The sequence below is a fragment of the Labeo rohita genome, chromosome 21 (genome assembly GCF_022985175.1).
Source record: "Labeo rohita strain BAU-BD-2019 chromosome 21, IGBB_LRoh.1.0, whole genome shotgun sequence".
NCBI lineage: Eukaryota > Metazoa > Chordata > Actinopteri > Cypriniformes > Cyprinidae > Labeo > Labeo rohita.
The window spans coordinates 14,071,423-14,089,383 of record NC_066889.1 but is presented as its reverse complement, the minus strand read 5'-3'; the positions used below and the strand labels follow the sequence as shown (position 1 = coordinate 14,089,383).

Here is a 17,961-nt window from a genome sequence, read left to right as displayed (position 1 = left end):
TTTTTGGCTCTTGTGTGACAAATCGCTAGTGATGTTCCACATTTGTAAGTCGCTTTGGATAAAAGCATCCGCTGAACGATTAAATATACATGTAAATGTAAATGAAACGAATGGAGAGAAGAAAAGGGACTGGGTTAGCAAGTTAGAAAGTTAGGGTAAAGGGAAGGTCAGAGGCACTCTGTGATACAGCACAAGTTCACTGGGAAAAAGTAGTTTGAGTGGTTTTAAATAATGGAGGAAAGAAAATGGAGAATGAGAAAAGAGTCATTTCGAGACACACAACTCACGCTATGTTAACCCGTAGTCTAAATGAAAAAGTACTTTGCTATAGAAATATATACACTACCCGTCAAAAGTTTTTGAACAGTAAGATTTTTAATGCTTTAAAAAAAGTCTCTTCTGCTCATCAAGCCTGCATTTATTTGTTCCAAAGTACAGCAAAAACAGCAGTGAAATATTTTTAGTATTTAAAATAACAGTTTTCTATTTGAATATATATTAAAATGTAATTTATTCCAGTGATTTCAAAGCTGAAATTTTAGCATCATTATGATCCTTCAGAATCATTCTAATATTTTGATTTGCTTCTCAAAAAACGCTTTTATTATTTTTATATTGAAAACATCTGAGTAGATTTTGTTCGGGTTTCTTTGATGAACTGAAAGTTCAGAAGAACAGCATTTATCTCAAATAGAAATCTTTTGTAACATTATAAATGTCTTTATTATTACTTTTGATCAATTTAAAGCATCCTTGCTAAATAAAAGTATTAATTTCTATCATTTCTTTATTTTTGCAATATATTTTAAATGAAATTTATTCCTGTAATGCAAAGCTTAATTTTCAGCATCATTACTCCAGTCTTCAGTGTCACATGATCCTTCAGAAATCATTCTAATATGGTGATTTGCTGCTCAAGAAACAACTTATTAATATCAATATTGAAAACAGCTATGCTGTTTAACATTTTGTGTCACAGCATTTATGCAAAATAGATTTTTTTGTATTATTATAAATGTCTTTACTGTTACCTTTGATCTATTTAACGCATTCTTGTTAAATAAAACTATTAATTTCTTTTTTAAAATCCCAGACGTTTTAACAGTACATACTAATAAATGTATCGATCTATTAATTTTCAAGATTTTAGGCTAACATTTGTTGGGGTCTTGGCTGTGTTTTTCACCACTTTTTTACATTTTGCCCTCAATAGTTAATTTTAATGCATGTCTACTCACAGCAATTTTACAAACACATTTCATACATAAATGGATAATATTACTATATTTCTGCAAGATTTCAGATTATTTTTTTGGTATGTTGATATGAATAAAAACAGCATGTGGATAAGCATAAGTAAGATCTACATTAAGCATAGATCACTGCTGGTATTGGCCTGTTAGTAGGCAGTGTATGAATCATGGCCAAACCCCTCTTCCCGATATCCCTTACAGTCATGTCCTGTGACACCACAGTACGGCTCTCCCAGAATGCCTTGCTGCACACAAAAGCCAGAGGGGGTTTGTCTTACAATAGAACCAGCATGAGGGATAGATGAGTAATCATATTTAATGCAGCAGGGCTCCATGTTGGACAAACCCAGAGAAGCATTACATAAGAGGCTTTCAGGCACTAGCTGGGCTTAAGCACATGACATAACAAATGGTGGGAACAAAAAAAAAGAAGAATACGGGGGGCCAGTTTGCGAATGTCTTGGCTAACATACCCCATTCACCCTCCTTTTTCTCCCCTCTTCCTTCATCCGTTTAGGACTACTGTGTTCCTTCTCTCACACTTTTCTTCGCTCTCCCTCTGAGCCTTTCTCTCCTGTTTTAATTTGTTATCCTTCTCTCGCCCAACTGCTGCCAGTTTTCTACCCACTCTGCCCACACAATCTTTCAGTTGCTCCGCCTCTCTTTCCCTCCTTCTGCACTGGCGTCCTTATTTCTCTTGTACCCCGTCAGAACTGCCTGGAAATTGTGTGCAGGATGACAGTGGGAAATGAAGGGATAATCCAAGGGATTTTCAAGGATTTAAAGTGTTTGTTTTGGCTATTATTAATTGCGCAGGATGCAATTACCATAAACATACATACAGCATGGGAAAATACAGTCAGGTGTTTCAGGAATAAAGAGAAACATATAGTACTTGATCAATTTGGGTATTTTAATACGACAGTATGTACAATAGAGGACATGAAACCTCAAATATTGTGCTAAATTGCTAAACTTTTTATACAGTTAAGGTCAAAAGTTTACATCCCCCTTTCAGAATCTACAAAATGTTTAAGTATTTTACCAAAGTAAGATGGATCATACAAAATGCATGTTGTTTTTTATTTAGAACTGACCTGAATAAGATATTTCACACAAAAGATGTTTACATATAGTACACAAGAGAAAATAGTAGGTAAATTTCAAAAGTTTACATACATTTGATTCCTAATACTGTTGTTACCTGAATGATCCACAGCTGTGTTTTTCTGTTTAGTGATAGTTGTTTATGAGTCCCTTGTTTGTCCTGAACAGTTAAACTGCCTGCTGTTCTTCAGAAAAATTCTTCAGGTCTCACAAATTATTTGGTTTTCCAGCATTTTTGTGTATTTGAACCCTTTCCAACAATGACTGTATGATTTTGAGATCCATCTTTTCACACTGAGGACAACTGAGGGACTCATATGAAACTATTACATAAGATTCAAACACTAATTGTTGCTTCAGAAGGCAAAACGTTGCATTAAGAGCTGGGGGTGAAAACTTTTGAACAGAATGGAGATGTGTACATTTTTCTTATTTTGCCTAAATATTATATTTTTTTCATTTAATACTGCCCTGATTTGAACCTTCTGTAATAGTTACATATGAGTCCCTCAGTTGTCCTCAGTATGAAAAGATGGATCTCAAAATCATACAGTCATTGTTGGAAAGGGTTCAAATACACAACAATGCTGAAAACCAAATAATTTGTGGGACCTGAAGGATTTTTCTGAAGAACAGCAGAAAGTTTAACTGTTCAAGACAAACAAGGGACTCATAAACAACTATCACAAACAAAAAAAACACAGCTGTGGATCATTCAGGTAACAACAGTATTAGGAATCAATTGTATGTAAACTTTTGAATGGGGTCATTTTTATAAATTCAGCTATTATTTTCTCTTATGGATTATATGTTAACGTCTTTTATGTGAAATATCTTATTCAGGTCAGTACTAAATGAACAATAACATGCATTTTGTATGATCCCTTTTATTTTGGTAAAAAAAACTACATTTTGCACATTCTGAAAAGGGGGATGTAAACTTTTGACCTAAACTGTATGCTTATGTGTATGTATGTATGTATGTGTATGTTTTTTTTCTGGTTTATTTATCACTTTGTTTGTATTTCATTTCATTTTATTTTATTTTACACTCGATTATGTGCCATGACAGGATTTTCTTTTTAAGGGAAAGCAAATAAGGGATTCAGGCAGATGTTTCATATGTACAACTTGTTTATATGTGCTCTTCACCCAAAAATAAAAATGACCCCATGATCTACTCACCCTCAAGCTATCCTGGGTTTTTTATGACTTTTTACTTTCAGACTAATACAGTCGGAGTTACATTAAAAAAACATCCTGGCTCTTCCGAGCTTTATAATGGCAGTGAAGAGGGGTTAAGATTTTGAAGCCAAAAAAACTGCATCCACCCATCATAAAAAACAAGGATTTCTATCTAAGCCAAGAGGAGACTGGTTTTCCTTTGCTGTAAACAAAAGCATATTCTCGCTACATCCTATGTCATCCACTGGAACATCATTCTCTCCAGTTAGCAAAAGCTAGAGATTATGGTTTCTAAAGTTTAATACGGATACTTTTCTTACACAAATGAATCGATTCACTTTAGCAGACCTTTAATAGCCTCCTGGAGCCATGTGGCGTACTTTTTATGATGGATCGATGCACTTTATTCAGCTTCAAAATCTCAACAGCCATTCACCGCCATTATAAAGCTTAGAAGAGCCAGGACATTTATTACTATAACTCTGATTGTATTTGTCGGAAATAAGAAAGTCATATACACTTAGGATGGCTTGAGGGTGAATAAATCATGGGGTAATTTTCATTTTTGGGTGAACTATCCCTTTAAACAAAACTGTTTTTCAAAAAGATGCTACAGAACTTGTTGTGTTTGGTGAGAACACAATGCACCTGTGTGTGTTTGCGTATGTGCTCACCAGGGCGCAAAGCAGGTCCACAGCCTCCAGAATGAGTTCCTGGTGCCCGATTCGGGAAACGCCAAGATCCTCGAGCTCCTGATGGGTGATTCTCAACAGCTGTTCACCGCCCACCTTTTCCTGCTCAAAGTTCTTAATATACTGCTGCAGACAGTCATCCAAACCTTAAAAAAAAAAAAACACACAGCAAAATGAAGACATCATTCTACGACGGCGTTTTAGTGCCACCTTAAAAAAAAAAAAAATCTAAGATTACGAGATTAATCTCGTAATATTTCGAGAATAAACTCGAAACTACGAGAATAAAGTCGAAATGTTACGAGAATAAAGTCGAAATGTTACGAGAAAAAAGTCGAAATATTTCGATTTTTTTCTCGTAACATTTCGACTTTATTCTCGTAACATTTCGACTTTATTCTCCGAAATTGCCTCTTTTGTGCAGTCTGAAATGGCGACCAGTGGTCGACTCCACGGATATCGGTGGTTACATCTGTGTGCTATTCGAACAGGATGTTGTTTCTCAAGAGACTTTAGCCGCTTTTCCACTATCGGGCCGAACCGTTCTCTTCGCTTAACCGTTCCGTTCCGTGCCGATCCGTGCCGATCCGGGCCAGTCAGCACGGATACGGCTTCATTTTCCACTGTGGTGCTGATAACGGAACTCTTTGGAATGTAAACACAAATGTGTCAGTCGTTGCCTTGGTAACGCAATTGTAATATAAACAGAGATATGGATGATGATCAGATGTTTCTGTTTTTGGGACTTTGTTAAATAACAGAAAAAAAGGACACAACTACAAACAACGCAAAAAATAAAATAAACAAAAGGCGACGACAGGTATAAGGTTACCAACAAATGCTGAGGGGATATGCATGCCAACGGAGACGGACAGCGTTTTAAGAACCGTTCGGCACGACAGTAGAAAAACGGCTTCGCCAGTACTTCAGCCGGGGTCCGCGCATTGTGGCATATGGATTCATATGATAAACTCAAGCCGTACGGCATTGCAATTAATGGTTGCATTGACAGCTTCAGTCGGTTTGTGTTGTGGGTGGAAGCGTACAATACATTCACGTAAAATACGACTTTCTTTTCCTAATTTTGACATTATTTCTCAAAATACTACGATTTTAATCTCGTATTACTACGAGTTTATTCTCGAAATATTTCGACTTTTTTTCTCGTAACATTTCGACTTTATTCTCGTAACATTTCGACTTTATTCTCGTAACATTTCGACTTTATTCTCGTAGTTTCGAGTTTATTCTCGAAATATTACGAGTTTAATCTCGTAATCTTAGATTTTTTTTTTATTTTTTAAGGTGGCACTAAAACGCCGTCGTATCATTCAGAGCATCTTGGATACTATGTATTCATTTACAGCACAGCTTGGTTAATCTACTATGAGTATCAGATGAGTAACAGAGATTATAAGCAACCACAGCCGTATATGTCTCCCAACATAGGAGTGTGGGAGTCGATTGCATGTTTATGTGGTGCCTCACAAATGAGCGTGTACAGCACATATGAAAAAGCTCTCTAGGACAGTAGTGAGGGATTGTGAAGGTCTTGGCACACAGCTGTTTAAACAGGCCTCATTTTGTGGACGGGCACAGACGGAGACACACAACTTTGAAACGCTTTGCTGTCATGAACAGACGTCAGTGGACTTCAAGCACTATTGTCACTAATAAGGGAAGACCTGTTTGGCAAGAGCTAGCTGTTGTCTGGGAAACACATGCCTCCCCCGTGCCCCCTACCCTTCTATACTGATCCTTTGCAATTGTTTTCTTCTCCCACAGATTCACACAATACATCATATATTTATAGAAGAGAAACAGAAACTGTTTCACACGATCAGCTGAACCAAAAGTATTATGCTGTTTTGAGATAATTTATGTACAAGGAAGAAGGTAGTTATTCACATATAGTGTAAACCAAACATTCTTAGAACTACAGACTTAAAATAATCATGACAAAAACAAATATATATATATATATATACATATATATATATATAAAAAATTGAAAGCATCCACACACAGTTCCGTTTACTAGCATGCATCAGCATTTCAACAAACCTAATGTCCGAAACAAACAAAATACTTTTATGAACCATTTTTCATGAGTCAGATAAAAACATTCATAAAAAGCCTCAAATTTGCTTATGAGCTAGTGATTTGAATCAGATTCACTCAGTCAGTGAGTCATACTGGGTTCATTAAAAGGAGAAGTCCACTTCCAAAACAAAGATTCACATATAATGTACTCACCCCATTGACATCCAAGATGATCATGTCTTTCTTTCTTCAGTCGTAAAGAAATTATGTTTTTTGAGGAAAACATTTCAACATTTTTCTCCATATAATGGACTGAGATGGTGCCCTGATTCTGAACTTCCAAAATGCAGTTTAAATGCGGCTTTAAACGATCCCAAAGTGGTTGTAAATGATCCCGGCTAAGGAAGAAGGGTCTTATCTAGGGAAACGATCAGTTATTTAGATAAAAATAAAATACAATTGAAATATTTTTTAATCTCAAACGCTCGTCTTGTCTCGCTCTCCCTGAACTCTGTGTATTCTGGTTCAAGACAGTTAGGGTATGTCAAAAAAGATCGTATTTTCAGATCAAATTTTCTCCCTCAACTTCAAAAATCATTTCAAAATCATCCTACATTGCTGCAGACGTTCCCACCCATTCTTTGCAAAGCCAACAAGATTTTGAAGCTGAGGGAGAACATGAGATGGAAATTTTTCGACATACCCTAACTGTCATGAACAGGAACAAACAGAGTCAGGCAGAGTAAGACAAGACGAGCGTTTGACATTAAAAAGTATATAAATTGTATTATTTTTATAAAAATAACCGATCGTTATGCTAGATAAGACTCTTCTTTCTCGGCTGGGATTGTTTACAACCACATTTGGGATCGTTTGAAGCTGCATTTAAACTGCATTTTGAAAGTTAAAAATCGAGGCACCATATCAGTCCATTATATGGAGAAAAATGCTGAAATGTTTTCCTCAAAAAACATAATTTCTTTACGACTGAAGAAAGACTGACACATGAACATCTTGGATGACAAAGGGGTGAGTACATTATATGTAAATTATTGTTCTGGAAGTGGATTTCTGCTTTAATGGCTTGAATAGTATTCCCTCAGTAATTCAAATATTGGGTTCACAACTAACTCACTTTTACACGAGTGTAAATAAAAAATACAAAATGTGTAATAAATCAAATAATGCTAAATAAAAATAAAAAAAACCTTAAAATCTTATAATTTGGCTCCTAAATCGTATTAATTCCTTTGTTGTTGTTGTAGTTTTTAATTTTACTTTGTAGGTTTTACGTATTTTTATTAAAGGAGAAGTTCACTTCCAGAATGAAAATTTTCTTATAATTTACTCATTCCCATGTCTTCCAAGATATCTTTCTTTCTTCAGTCGAAAAGAAATTAAGGTTTTTGAGGAAAACATTCCAGGATTTTTCTCCAGCTTCAAAGAGCTCTACATTATCCCAGCTAAGAAATAAGAGTAAAAACGATCAGTCATTTTCTAAGAAAAATTCAAATTTATATACTTTTTAACCACAAATGCTCATCTTGCACTAGCTCGACTTCACGCATTACGTAAACATGCACAAGTGACGTAGGCACAATACGAGCATTTGTGTTTATTTTTGACAGAAAATGACTGATCGTTTCGCTAGATAAGACCCTCATTCCTTGGCTGGGATCATGTAGTTGCATTGAAACTGCAATTTGGACCTTCAACCCGTTGGCCACCACTGAACTCCACTTTATGGAGAAAAATCCTGGAATGTTTTCCTCAAAAACAACAAAAAAATTTTTTTGCAACTGAAGACAGAAAGACATGAACATCTTGGATGACATGGGGGTGAGTAAATTATCAGGAAATTTTCATTCTGGTATGTGTGTGTATGTGATCAGTTACACAGAAAATGCTATGCAGGACCTTTTACTTCCTCCCAACTCCCTCCTTCTGTCCTCAGTGCTATTCATTTCCTCTCCACCTCCCTTAAATTCCCTCATAGACTTGCGTTTTCTCCTCTATGACTTTTCAGACTCTTTTATATTATTATCTGCATGCTCATTTCACAACAAAAGACAAGGCTGCAGAGCATGTAATATATCCCTTTCATCAAATCCCTGATATTCATCTCGCTGTTGCATACATCTAATGGACCGTGAGGAGAAAGTTCAGATACCGGCAAGATTCAAAACTGCTGAAAGCGAGCGTTTCACGGCTTTGCATGCAATTTGAGGGCTTAACAAATCCGCTTCTTTACCAAGCCTATCTAAACTCCTTCCAAATGAAAGAAATCATCACGTTTGTCGCTGTACGTTGCTATAGAGACAGTATAGGGATGGCGAGAGCGTTTGAGAAGGACTTCATTACCAAGACAAAACTGGCAGTGAGATGAAAAGCTTATATGTGAGACTTATGTTTGAATAGACAAATAAATAAATAAATAAGGAAACATCTAATACGTACATCAATAGACTATTCAGAGATTTCAGCTTTTGTGTGCCGTTTGCATTGTAATGCTAATGAAACATTATAGGAATATTATTATTATAACTCTCAATAGCTCTACTGAGTAGCAATGTGATATATATTTCACTATGACAGATTCACAACAGAAACAAGTCAGGAAAGGAAAGGCTTTTTTTTTCAGAAGAACTTCCCTAATAATTAGAAATAGCAACATAAAACCAAAGGTCTTTTTAGCAGTTGCTTGTGTTGCTCTTCCTGCGGCTGAGCGAGACAGTCCAGCTCACACAGCGCCAGTGTACACAAACAGTCAACTCATTGATTAGGAGGACATTAATCTGCTGTTAATTGCAGCCGCTGTGGCTAAGTTGTGTTAAATACTACAAAGAAGAGCACCGCACGTTCATCTGGGACCATTAATCTCTGTCAAGCGAGGCGGGTGGTCGGCCAACAGTCAGAACGGAGGAAGATGCAGCGAGAGGTTGAGAGTGTAAGTAGGTTAAGGAATGAGTGAGTAATGAGAGAAAGTTGTACTGAAAATCTGATCGTAGCTTTACAGTATGTTGACTAAAGCGGCTTAAAAGCTGGTCCACTTCAGCCATGACCTGAAAACCTCTAAACTGTCCTGAATCCATCATCTGGCAAACAGTGTGGCCCAGAACCGAAAGAGGGATCAGGAGCTTTGTAACTCTCTATGCAATGAATGCTTTAGTTATATAGAGATATAGAGAGTTATATAGGTAAAAGATTCTGATTCATACTACATTAATATAGAGTGTTTTTACAACGCGTCATTAATCGACCATATTGGTGGAAATGAACGTAAACAATGCTACTGAACCGAATGAAACATGCATATTTTGCTTATTATTGCTGCTGAAAATGGTCAATTATTGTCATGTTTTGGGCTGTACTAATTGGTCGGACCAGGAAAAACATTTGGAGTACTATAAACTGCCAAAAATTATAACAAATCAAGAAGAGTGCAAAAAACTGTCTGAGGAACAAAAGGCGTTTGTGGTTGGCAAAACTGAACCAGGATTTCCAGGGCAAGAATTTTTACAACATTTGTGTTTGTTCTTATCATTTCCAGTCAGGTAGGTGAAATATTAGGCTAATATCTTAATTATTACTGCTCGTAAATATTTTTCCACCTTTTAACTTTAGTTTGTTAAAATATTGCACCTTTTCCTGTTTTTTAAGTCCCTCTCTATATGATTTAGCAGCTTCCACACTGTTTTCCCGTGGTTTAGACAGCATAAATTAGCAGAACAACGTATTTAGAAGTACATTAACACTTTAACTGTCACTCCCTATCATTAACATAGATATGAAAATGCACAAAAGTTTATATTTATATAAATTACATATATTTATATTATATTATATTTTTATAACTCATGAACGAAAACATTTTGTAATATGATTTTGATGTACAATTTCCATGGTAATGCAATGTCTGATTTTAAAATGGTATTCAAAGGATGTATTTTGAGATTTTAAGTTTTCAGTTGATATATAGTTTCTTAAGATTTCTATTGCGTGATAAGGAAAAAGGCAACAACGAAAGTCTTTTTGTGACAAAGGTCACAAAGGTGTAGATGTTTGAGGTGCACTCTTGTCATAAACTAATCTATTACTTTTCCTACATAATTTGAAACACAAAACAGTGGTAATATATCTATATAGGAGTCTCAGACCTTTCCAATGATGTATAGTCTGTCACGATTAGATTAGGATTTATTTGTAATATGGTGAAGTAAACGTCCTACAGAGTGGACGGTGACAGTTAAAGGGTTAAAGGAGAACTCCACTTCCAGAACAGCAATTTACAAATCATTTACTCACCCCCTTGTCATCCAAGATGTTCATGCCTTTTTGTCTTCAGTCATAAAGAAATTATGGTTTTTGAAGAAAGCATTTCAAGATTTTTTTCCATATAATGTACTTCAGTGGTGCCCCGATATTGAACTTAAAAATGCAGTTTAAATGCGATTTGGCTTTTTCTTTCTACAGGAGGCGTTCATTGTGTGCATTTTTGTATCAAAACTCTGTGCGGGACTGTTTTCTTAACCCCACTCCCGCTGAATTTGACTATTACCACCCGCTCACGCAAACATTCTAATATTGCATATAATTTTTGCACATCAGGGAGCTGCTATCATATGCAGAGCATTTAAATCTTTTTTGAATGAACACTTGCTGTTCACTTTCACTTTCGATTTTGTGATGACACGCACTCTGTATAAGGGAGCACATCTTACAAGATAAGATATTTTTCAATAAGCTCATTATCTGCTTAGCAGCAAATCCTCCAGCATGGTCTGTCAGTCATCTCTCCTTACGCTTGACCTGTGATATCAGTCAAATTTGCCTCCTGCAGCTTGTTGAATGCAGGGTTGCCAAATCCGCATTTTTCACACAAAATTGGGCTACTTTTAAACTACTGCGGCAGGTTGTTTTTCTCCCGTGGGTTAAATGTTTGAAATACTGCATAAATGACATTTGACTGAAATGCTTGTATTAAAACATTTTGCATTCTTCCTGTGGTAAAACTGTGCAAGATGTTAAGTTTTGTGAAGGATGGCCGCTGGTAGGAAGCCTTTAGCTGTGTTTATGATCAGTCTGCATAAGAGTGGTTGTGCTAAAAAATATATTTTTTAGATATGGAAAATACATATTTTGAGTTCTGATATGGGATATGGTCATTGTGCTACATTTCAACCCCCCTCATCCCCATCTTGCCCCCACTGTCCTCTTTTCTGAAAACTAAAATATGGTCACCTTATGTAAATGTGAGTTTATGTGACATATTGTTTACAAGTTATTATTCTTATGTCTTTCTGCAGTAGAAACACTGATTACATGAGACAGGATATGGATTTCGGGTAAGTTGTACTCTCACTTGTAACATACCTTGTATGTTTGTTAATTTTTATTTCGGCACTACAGTGATTTGTCACTCCACATTAAACAGTGCCAAAAGGGCATTTATTGTTTGATTATTGTAATAAAATTAAATCTGAGACTTTTTTATCATAAGGAACCAAGCACAAAGCTAACTGCGATTTATTGGATAGGAGGCGGGGCTACAATGTTCATTTCATTAACTGAAACAGACTAATTGATTCTTGGGACTTTAGATATAGCATAGACATAGTTTCGTTAAAATGAGAATCGATTACAATCGAGAAATATATATTTTTGCAGCTCTAGTGAATAGTGTTCCCTAATCTAAATTTTACTTGAAAAAAAAAAAAGTTAACAGAATAAAATAGCATTTTTTATTACTTAGCTGCAAGGCAACATTACTCATATTAATTTAGTTTAACTTGATGTACTAAAATAACTAATCCTAAAAAATAAATAATGATAAATAAATAAATAAATAATAATAATAATAATAAAATGCTAAAAATGACAAAACACCCAATAAATTAATATAACCTTAATAAAAAGTAAAATAAAAACAAATTTAGAATATCAATAAAACTAGCATCTCAATGATATTAAAATAACACTGGAATGGAGATTCTTTTATTAGTATGACACAAAATGTAAAGTTTTCTGAAGCCATGAGCTGTTAGCCACTGCAACCAGATCACTTGAATCAAGAATAAGATCACTCTAATTCCTGAATTAATAATTCGGACTGATTTTGTGAAATGAATCAACCAATTTATTGATTCATCCAACTAAAAAAACAACCTGAGTGACCATATGTTGTTAAATTCTCCAAAAGAAAGTACTACAGGTTTGGAACTACATGAGAGGAAGTAAATGTTGACAGAATTTTATTTTTGGGGTGAACTATCCATACTGACAACACGCTGTTATCCCATTTCAATACATATAATGTAATTTCTCTGGGGTTTTATGCAGGAATCTGTCTGATATTTGCACACTGCTACACACAGCTACTGTAGTTATTTTACAGTGTCTGTCGCCAAACAGCATAACAGGCTGTGTTTGGTCGATAGGTGTGAAATCCTGTTGAACTGTTTAGTTAAATAGATTAATACAACATGCATTTAATCAAGGCTACATTTGAGCTTCATTGTGCGCTGTTTTATTGGATTTGCTGCTATTATTCTGCTCATAACGCCCATGGCACCACTCAGAGGGGGGCATAAGAGTGAGTCACAGGAAGCATTGAGGGGGGGCAGGAAAAAAAAGAGCACTGAGGGAAGGTCACAGGGCTCTTCTGTGCTGGGAAGGCTGTTGTCTGGCCCTCAGTGGCATCACCTAGGGGCATCACCACTGAACCGTATGCTAATGTTATAGCTGCAACATGATAATCGCAGTATGCACGGAAACCTGAATATGGGAACAGGAAACAGTGTGTATATCATGGATTTATACAGAGAATATGAATATAAAAATATTCAGAACTGTAACAGTTAGTATACAGAACAAATGTTTTGCTAGAAAGCAGTGCAGCGGTAGCGCACATGCTCTTGACACATTAGGGACAAAGCACCCACTTGGTTGACATGTGATTTGCATCCAAACCACAACATGACCTGATCCCATTAACCCCTCACTTCCACCAGTGATTTCTCCTTCATTATACAGGCCAAATGAAGTCAAACAATTAAAACAAAAATTGTTCTGCTTGTTGCTTGCAGCCTGTGAAGCCACTGACTGAAAAACCATCACATATAATACATTTGTCAATAATTATGTACAGCGAAAATTATTATTGGCTAGTTTACCATTCAATATTTTTTGAGTCTCTTATATTCACCAAGTCTGCATTTATTTAATCAAAACATACAGTAAAATATTACAATTTTAAATAACTATTTTCTATTTTTTGTATTTTTTAAAATATGTAATTTATTCCTGTGATGACAAAACTGCAATTTTAATAGCCATTACTCTATTAAGCAGCACTGAAGGTTCTGCTTAATGTTTTTGTGGAAAATGATATTTTTTTCAGGATTCTTTGATGAATATAAAGTTCAAAAGAAGAGTGTTTATTTGAAATAGAAACATCTGTAACATTATACATATCTTCACTGTCACTTTTGATCAATTTAATGCACCCTTGATGAATAAAAATATTAATTTATTTCAAAATCGTACTGACTCCAAACTGACTCCTGTTTTACAATTTATCTTATAATTTACAAAATAATAATAATAATAATAATAATAATACTAATAATAATAATAATAATAATAATAACATCCAAATGCATCACTGTTTTAAAAAAGCAATACATTTCTTCTCATTTTTTATGTACATTAGGTGTTTTACGTTACATTTACAGTAATATTTACACATTTTATTGTCATGTCTCTGACCATTGTACATGGTTTACACATGTTTCTAATAATAATAATTATTAGTAGCAATAATTATGTTTATGATTTAAACTTATGAACTTTTTTATTCTGTGAAATGACTTTCTGTGATTAATCACAATTAATCGTATCATATATATCGTATAATAAAACGTTTACAAACGTTTACATAATATGTGTGTGTACTGTGTATATTTATTATGTATACACTACCGTTCAAAAGTTTGGGGTCAGTAAGACTTGTAATAGTCTTTAAAAAAAGTCTCTTATGCTCATCAAGGCTGCATTTATTTGATTAAAAATATAGAAAGAAAAACAGTAATATTGCAAAATGTTTTTACAATATAAAATAATGTTTTTTATTTTAACATACTTTAAAATAGAATTTATTCCTGTGATGAAAAGCTGAATTTTTATCAGCTGTTACTCCAGTCTTAAGTGTCACATGATCCTTCAGAAATCATTCTAATATGCGGATTTATTATTAGAATGATCAATGTTGGATAATATCAACAGTTGTGCTGCCAAATATTTTTTGGAACCTGTAATTTTTTTTTTCAGGATTCTTTCATGAATAACAAGTTTAAAAAGTACAGTGTTTATTCAAAATATAAATATTTTATAACAATGTAAATTATTTATTATTAACTTTTAATAAACTTTTAATTATTAACTTAATACATCCTTGGTGAATAAAAGTATTAATTTCTTAAAAAAAAAAAGACAATAAAAATGTACTGACCCCAAACTTTTGAACAGTAGTGTATATAAATACACGTGCATGTATATATTTGAGAAAAATAAGTTTTGTTATATATTATAAATATTTATATATAATATAGATTATATTCATATAAATATAGAAATGTAAATACATGTCAGTATTTAAAAAAATTTATACTGTATGTGTGTGCATTTTATATTATAACACAATAAATATACACAGTATAACCACATATATTATGTAAACACAAACTTTTATTTTGGATGCGATTAATCGCAAATCATTTGGCAGCACTAAAATATATTTATATATGATTTATATTATATAAATATATATTACATATATTTCTTAAATATATACATGTATGTGTGCATATTTATATATACATAGAAATATAAACAGTACATACACATATATTATATAAACAAACTTTTATTTTGAAAGCGATTTTTGATTTATCAGTTTGACAGCACTAATTATAATAAATGTTTTCAGTACATTTTAAAATGCAAAGCAGTTTCTAGTAGCTCAGGTAGGTTGGTGCATTATACCTACTGTATCTGTAATGATTACTAAATGTGTATTATACATAGTATTATATAAGTTAAAGATGGAAACGATTACTGTGAAACTGAATTGTTGGCAACAACAGCTTACAGTTTTGTTTTGTTGTTTGTACCACTAATTTTGCTAATTGTTTACACATTACCATCATAAAACCAGTTACAGTTTGGGTCTTAAAGCAGGGCATGAGTATCGGCATTGTTTAGCAGAAGAGTGTGCATGACAACAGTTGCTTCTGGTCAGATATTTCTTATACTTTTAATAGTATCCATATGCCAGCTAAAATAAAACTAACTGTAATCAGCATGTGCCTTCAAATATATTACAAGGATGTCAAACATGCAAGCCACACCAAAACCACGCCCAACATGCATAGCTTACATACATGGAAATATGGTTTGCTGCTAGGGCTGTACATCTAGGTAGAAATCAAATATATAAAGATTGTTCTGAAAAAAGGCACTTTTATATAGGCTACAGCACATAATCCTGAGACACAGACAAGCAAAATGATTGCAGTCCTAGTCTACATATTTATGCCATTGTGTGTGGCTCAGTGAGGCTACGTGGGCAGCATATACCCATGCACACTGATCACAGGTGTACTGTACTGCATGCTGCACACTGTGTTAGCTAAATAAATGCTGCTAAAGGATCGTTACTAATTATTTTGTCACCATTTATTCATTCTGATGCCATTCCAAATGTCATATCTTCTGTAGAACACAAAAAGAGAACATTGGCAGAACACTCACGCTGCTATTTTGCATATAATGAAAGTGAATGGTGACCAAGTGCTCCAAAGTCAAGCTCCAAAAATGACCAAAAAAACCCTGATTTTACTTAATGCATGTTTAAATAAATTTGTCATAAAATCCAGTTGTTATGATAGCTATCATTTAAACACGTATATTTAAAAAACAAACAAGGGTATTACAACAAAATAACTATAAACTATAAAATATAAAAATTGTGTTAATTGTAATCTTTAATATAATAGTAATGTACCAACTGACAGGGTTCACTTAATTAACAAGATTAAAGGGATAGTTCACCAAAAAATGAAAATTACCCCATAATTTACTCACCCTCAAGCAATCCTAGATGTATATGACTTTCTTCTTTCAGACGAACACACATCAGAGTTATACTAAAAAATGTCCTGGCTCTTCCAAGCTTTATAATGGCAGTGAATGGGTGTTGAGATTTTGAAGCAAAATAAAGTACGTCCATCTATCATAAAAAGTACTCCACATGGCCCCGGGGGGTTAAAAAAGGCCTTCTGAAGCGAATCGATGCATTTGTGTAAGAAAAATATCCATACTTAAAATTTTATAAACCGCAATCTTTAGCTTCCGTTAACTGTCGTACGCCTATTAAAGGAGAACTCCATTTCCAGAACAACAATTTACAAATAATTTACTCACTCCTTTATCATCCAAGATGTTCATGCCTTTCTGTCTTCAGTCATAAAGAAATTATGTTTTTTTGAGGAAAGCATTTCAGGATTTTTCTCCATATAATAGACTTCATTGGTGCCCCGATTTTCAACTTCCAAAATGTAGTTTAAATGCAGCTTCAAAAGGCTTTAAAAAATTTGTATACTTTTTAAACACAAAAGCTTGTGTAGCACAGGCTCTGGGATGCGCGTCCACGATGCTCCCTATGTTTCGCGTGCCCTTTCGACATGATTCAATAGTACGTAGCGCCGTGAACGTGCATCCCAGAGCCTGTGCTACACAAGCTTTTGTGCTTAGAAAGTATCAAAAATTTTATTTTCTGACCAAAATGACCGATCATTTCGCTAGATAAGTGGAGTTCTCCTTTAATGAGAGGCTTTCGATATAAACCAAGAGGAGACAGATTTTCCTTTGCTGCAAACATACCTTGGTTTATGCGAGACTAGCATATTCTAGCTTACGCTACGCCTACGTCCGTCATCTGCTGGAACGCCATTCTCTCCTGAACGCGTGTAAATATGGATATTTTTCTTACACAAGCGCAACGATTCACTTCAAAAGGCATTTGTCAGCCCCATGGAGCCATGTGGACTGTGGAGTACTTTTTATGATGGACGGATGCACTTTATTGGACTTTAACACCCATTCACTGCCATTAAAAGCTTGGAAGAGCAAGAACATTTTTTGACATAACTCTGACTGAATTCATCTAAAAGAATAAAGTCATATACACCTAGGATGGCTTGAAAATCTATCATTTTTGGGTGAACTATTCCTTTAAGCTGCGGGCACATTTATCACTGCTCTGCGAAATTCCACAGACGAATTCCAATAATTTCAATCTGTGTGATTTGGAATTTCGCAGTAAAGTAGGTTACGCAAATTTGCAGTGATGACCAACACAAAACTCACTGAACGTGACTTTTTGATGGCTAAATTTCACCAAAATTCTGCGAAAGTGACCTTATCACATATTTTTTCCTTAAAAAAGACGACATGTGCTGACTTGTGAATTTAAATCGAATCATGAAATGTACGTAAACATCCAGCCATACTAAAAAAAAGTACAGTGAAAGTATTACATGAAACAGAGCAGTCAATTGTCATTTCTGAGTAAACCAAATCTTTTGTTGTGCAAGGATTGAGTATCTGTGTGCGAAACATTG

At 34.5% G+C, this 17,961-nt stretch overlaps 1 protein-coding gene across 4 annotated transcripts in view; it reads right to left on the bottom strand.

Moving 5' to 3' along the window:
* The window catches only part of cnksr2b (connector enhancer of kinase suppressor of Ras 2b), a 57,024-nt gene that overhangs the window by 33,476 nt on the left and 5,587 nt on the right, over positions 1-17,961 (bottom strand). For all 4 annotated transcript variants that reach the window (XM_051093317.1, XM_051093321.1, XM_051093319.1 and 1 more), the window contains one exon: positions 4,220-4,383. In XM_051093317.1, the coding sequence (XP_050949274.1) occupies positions 4,220-4,383 (164 nt within the window). The remainder of the gene's footprint in view (positions 1-4,219; positions 4,384-17,961) is intronic.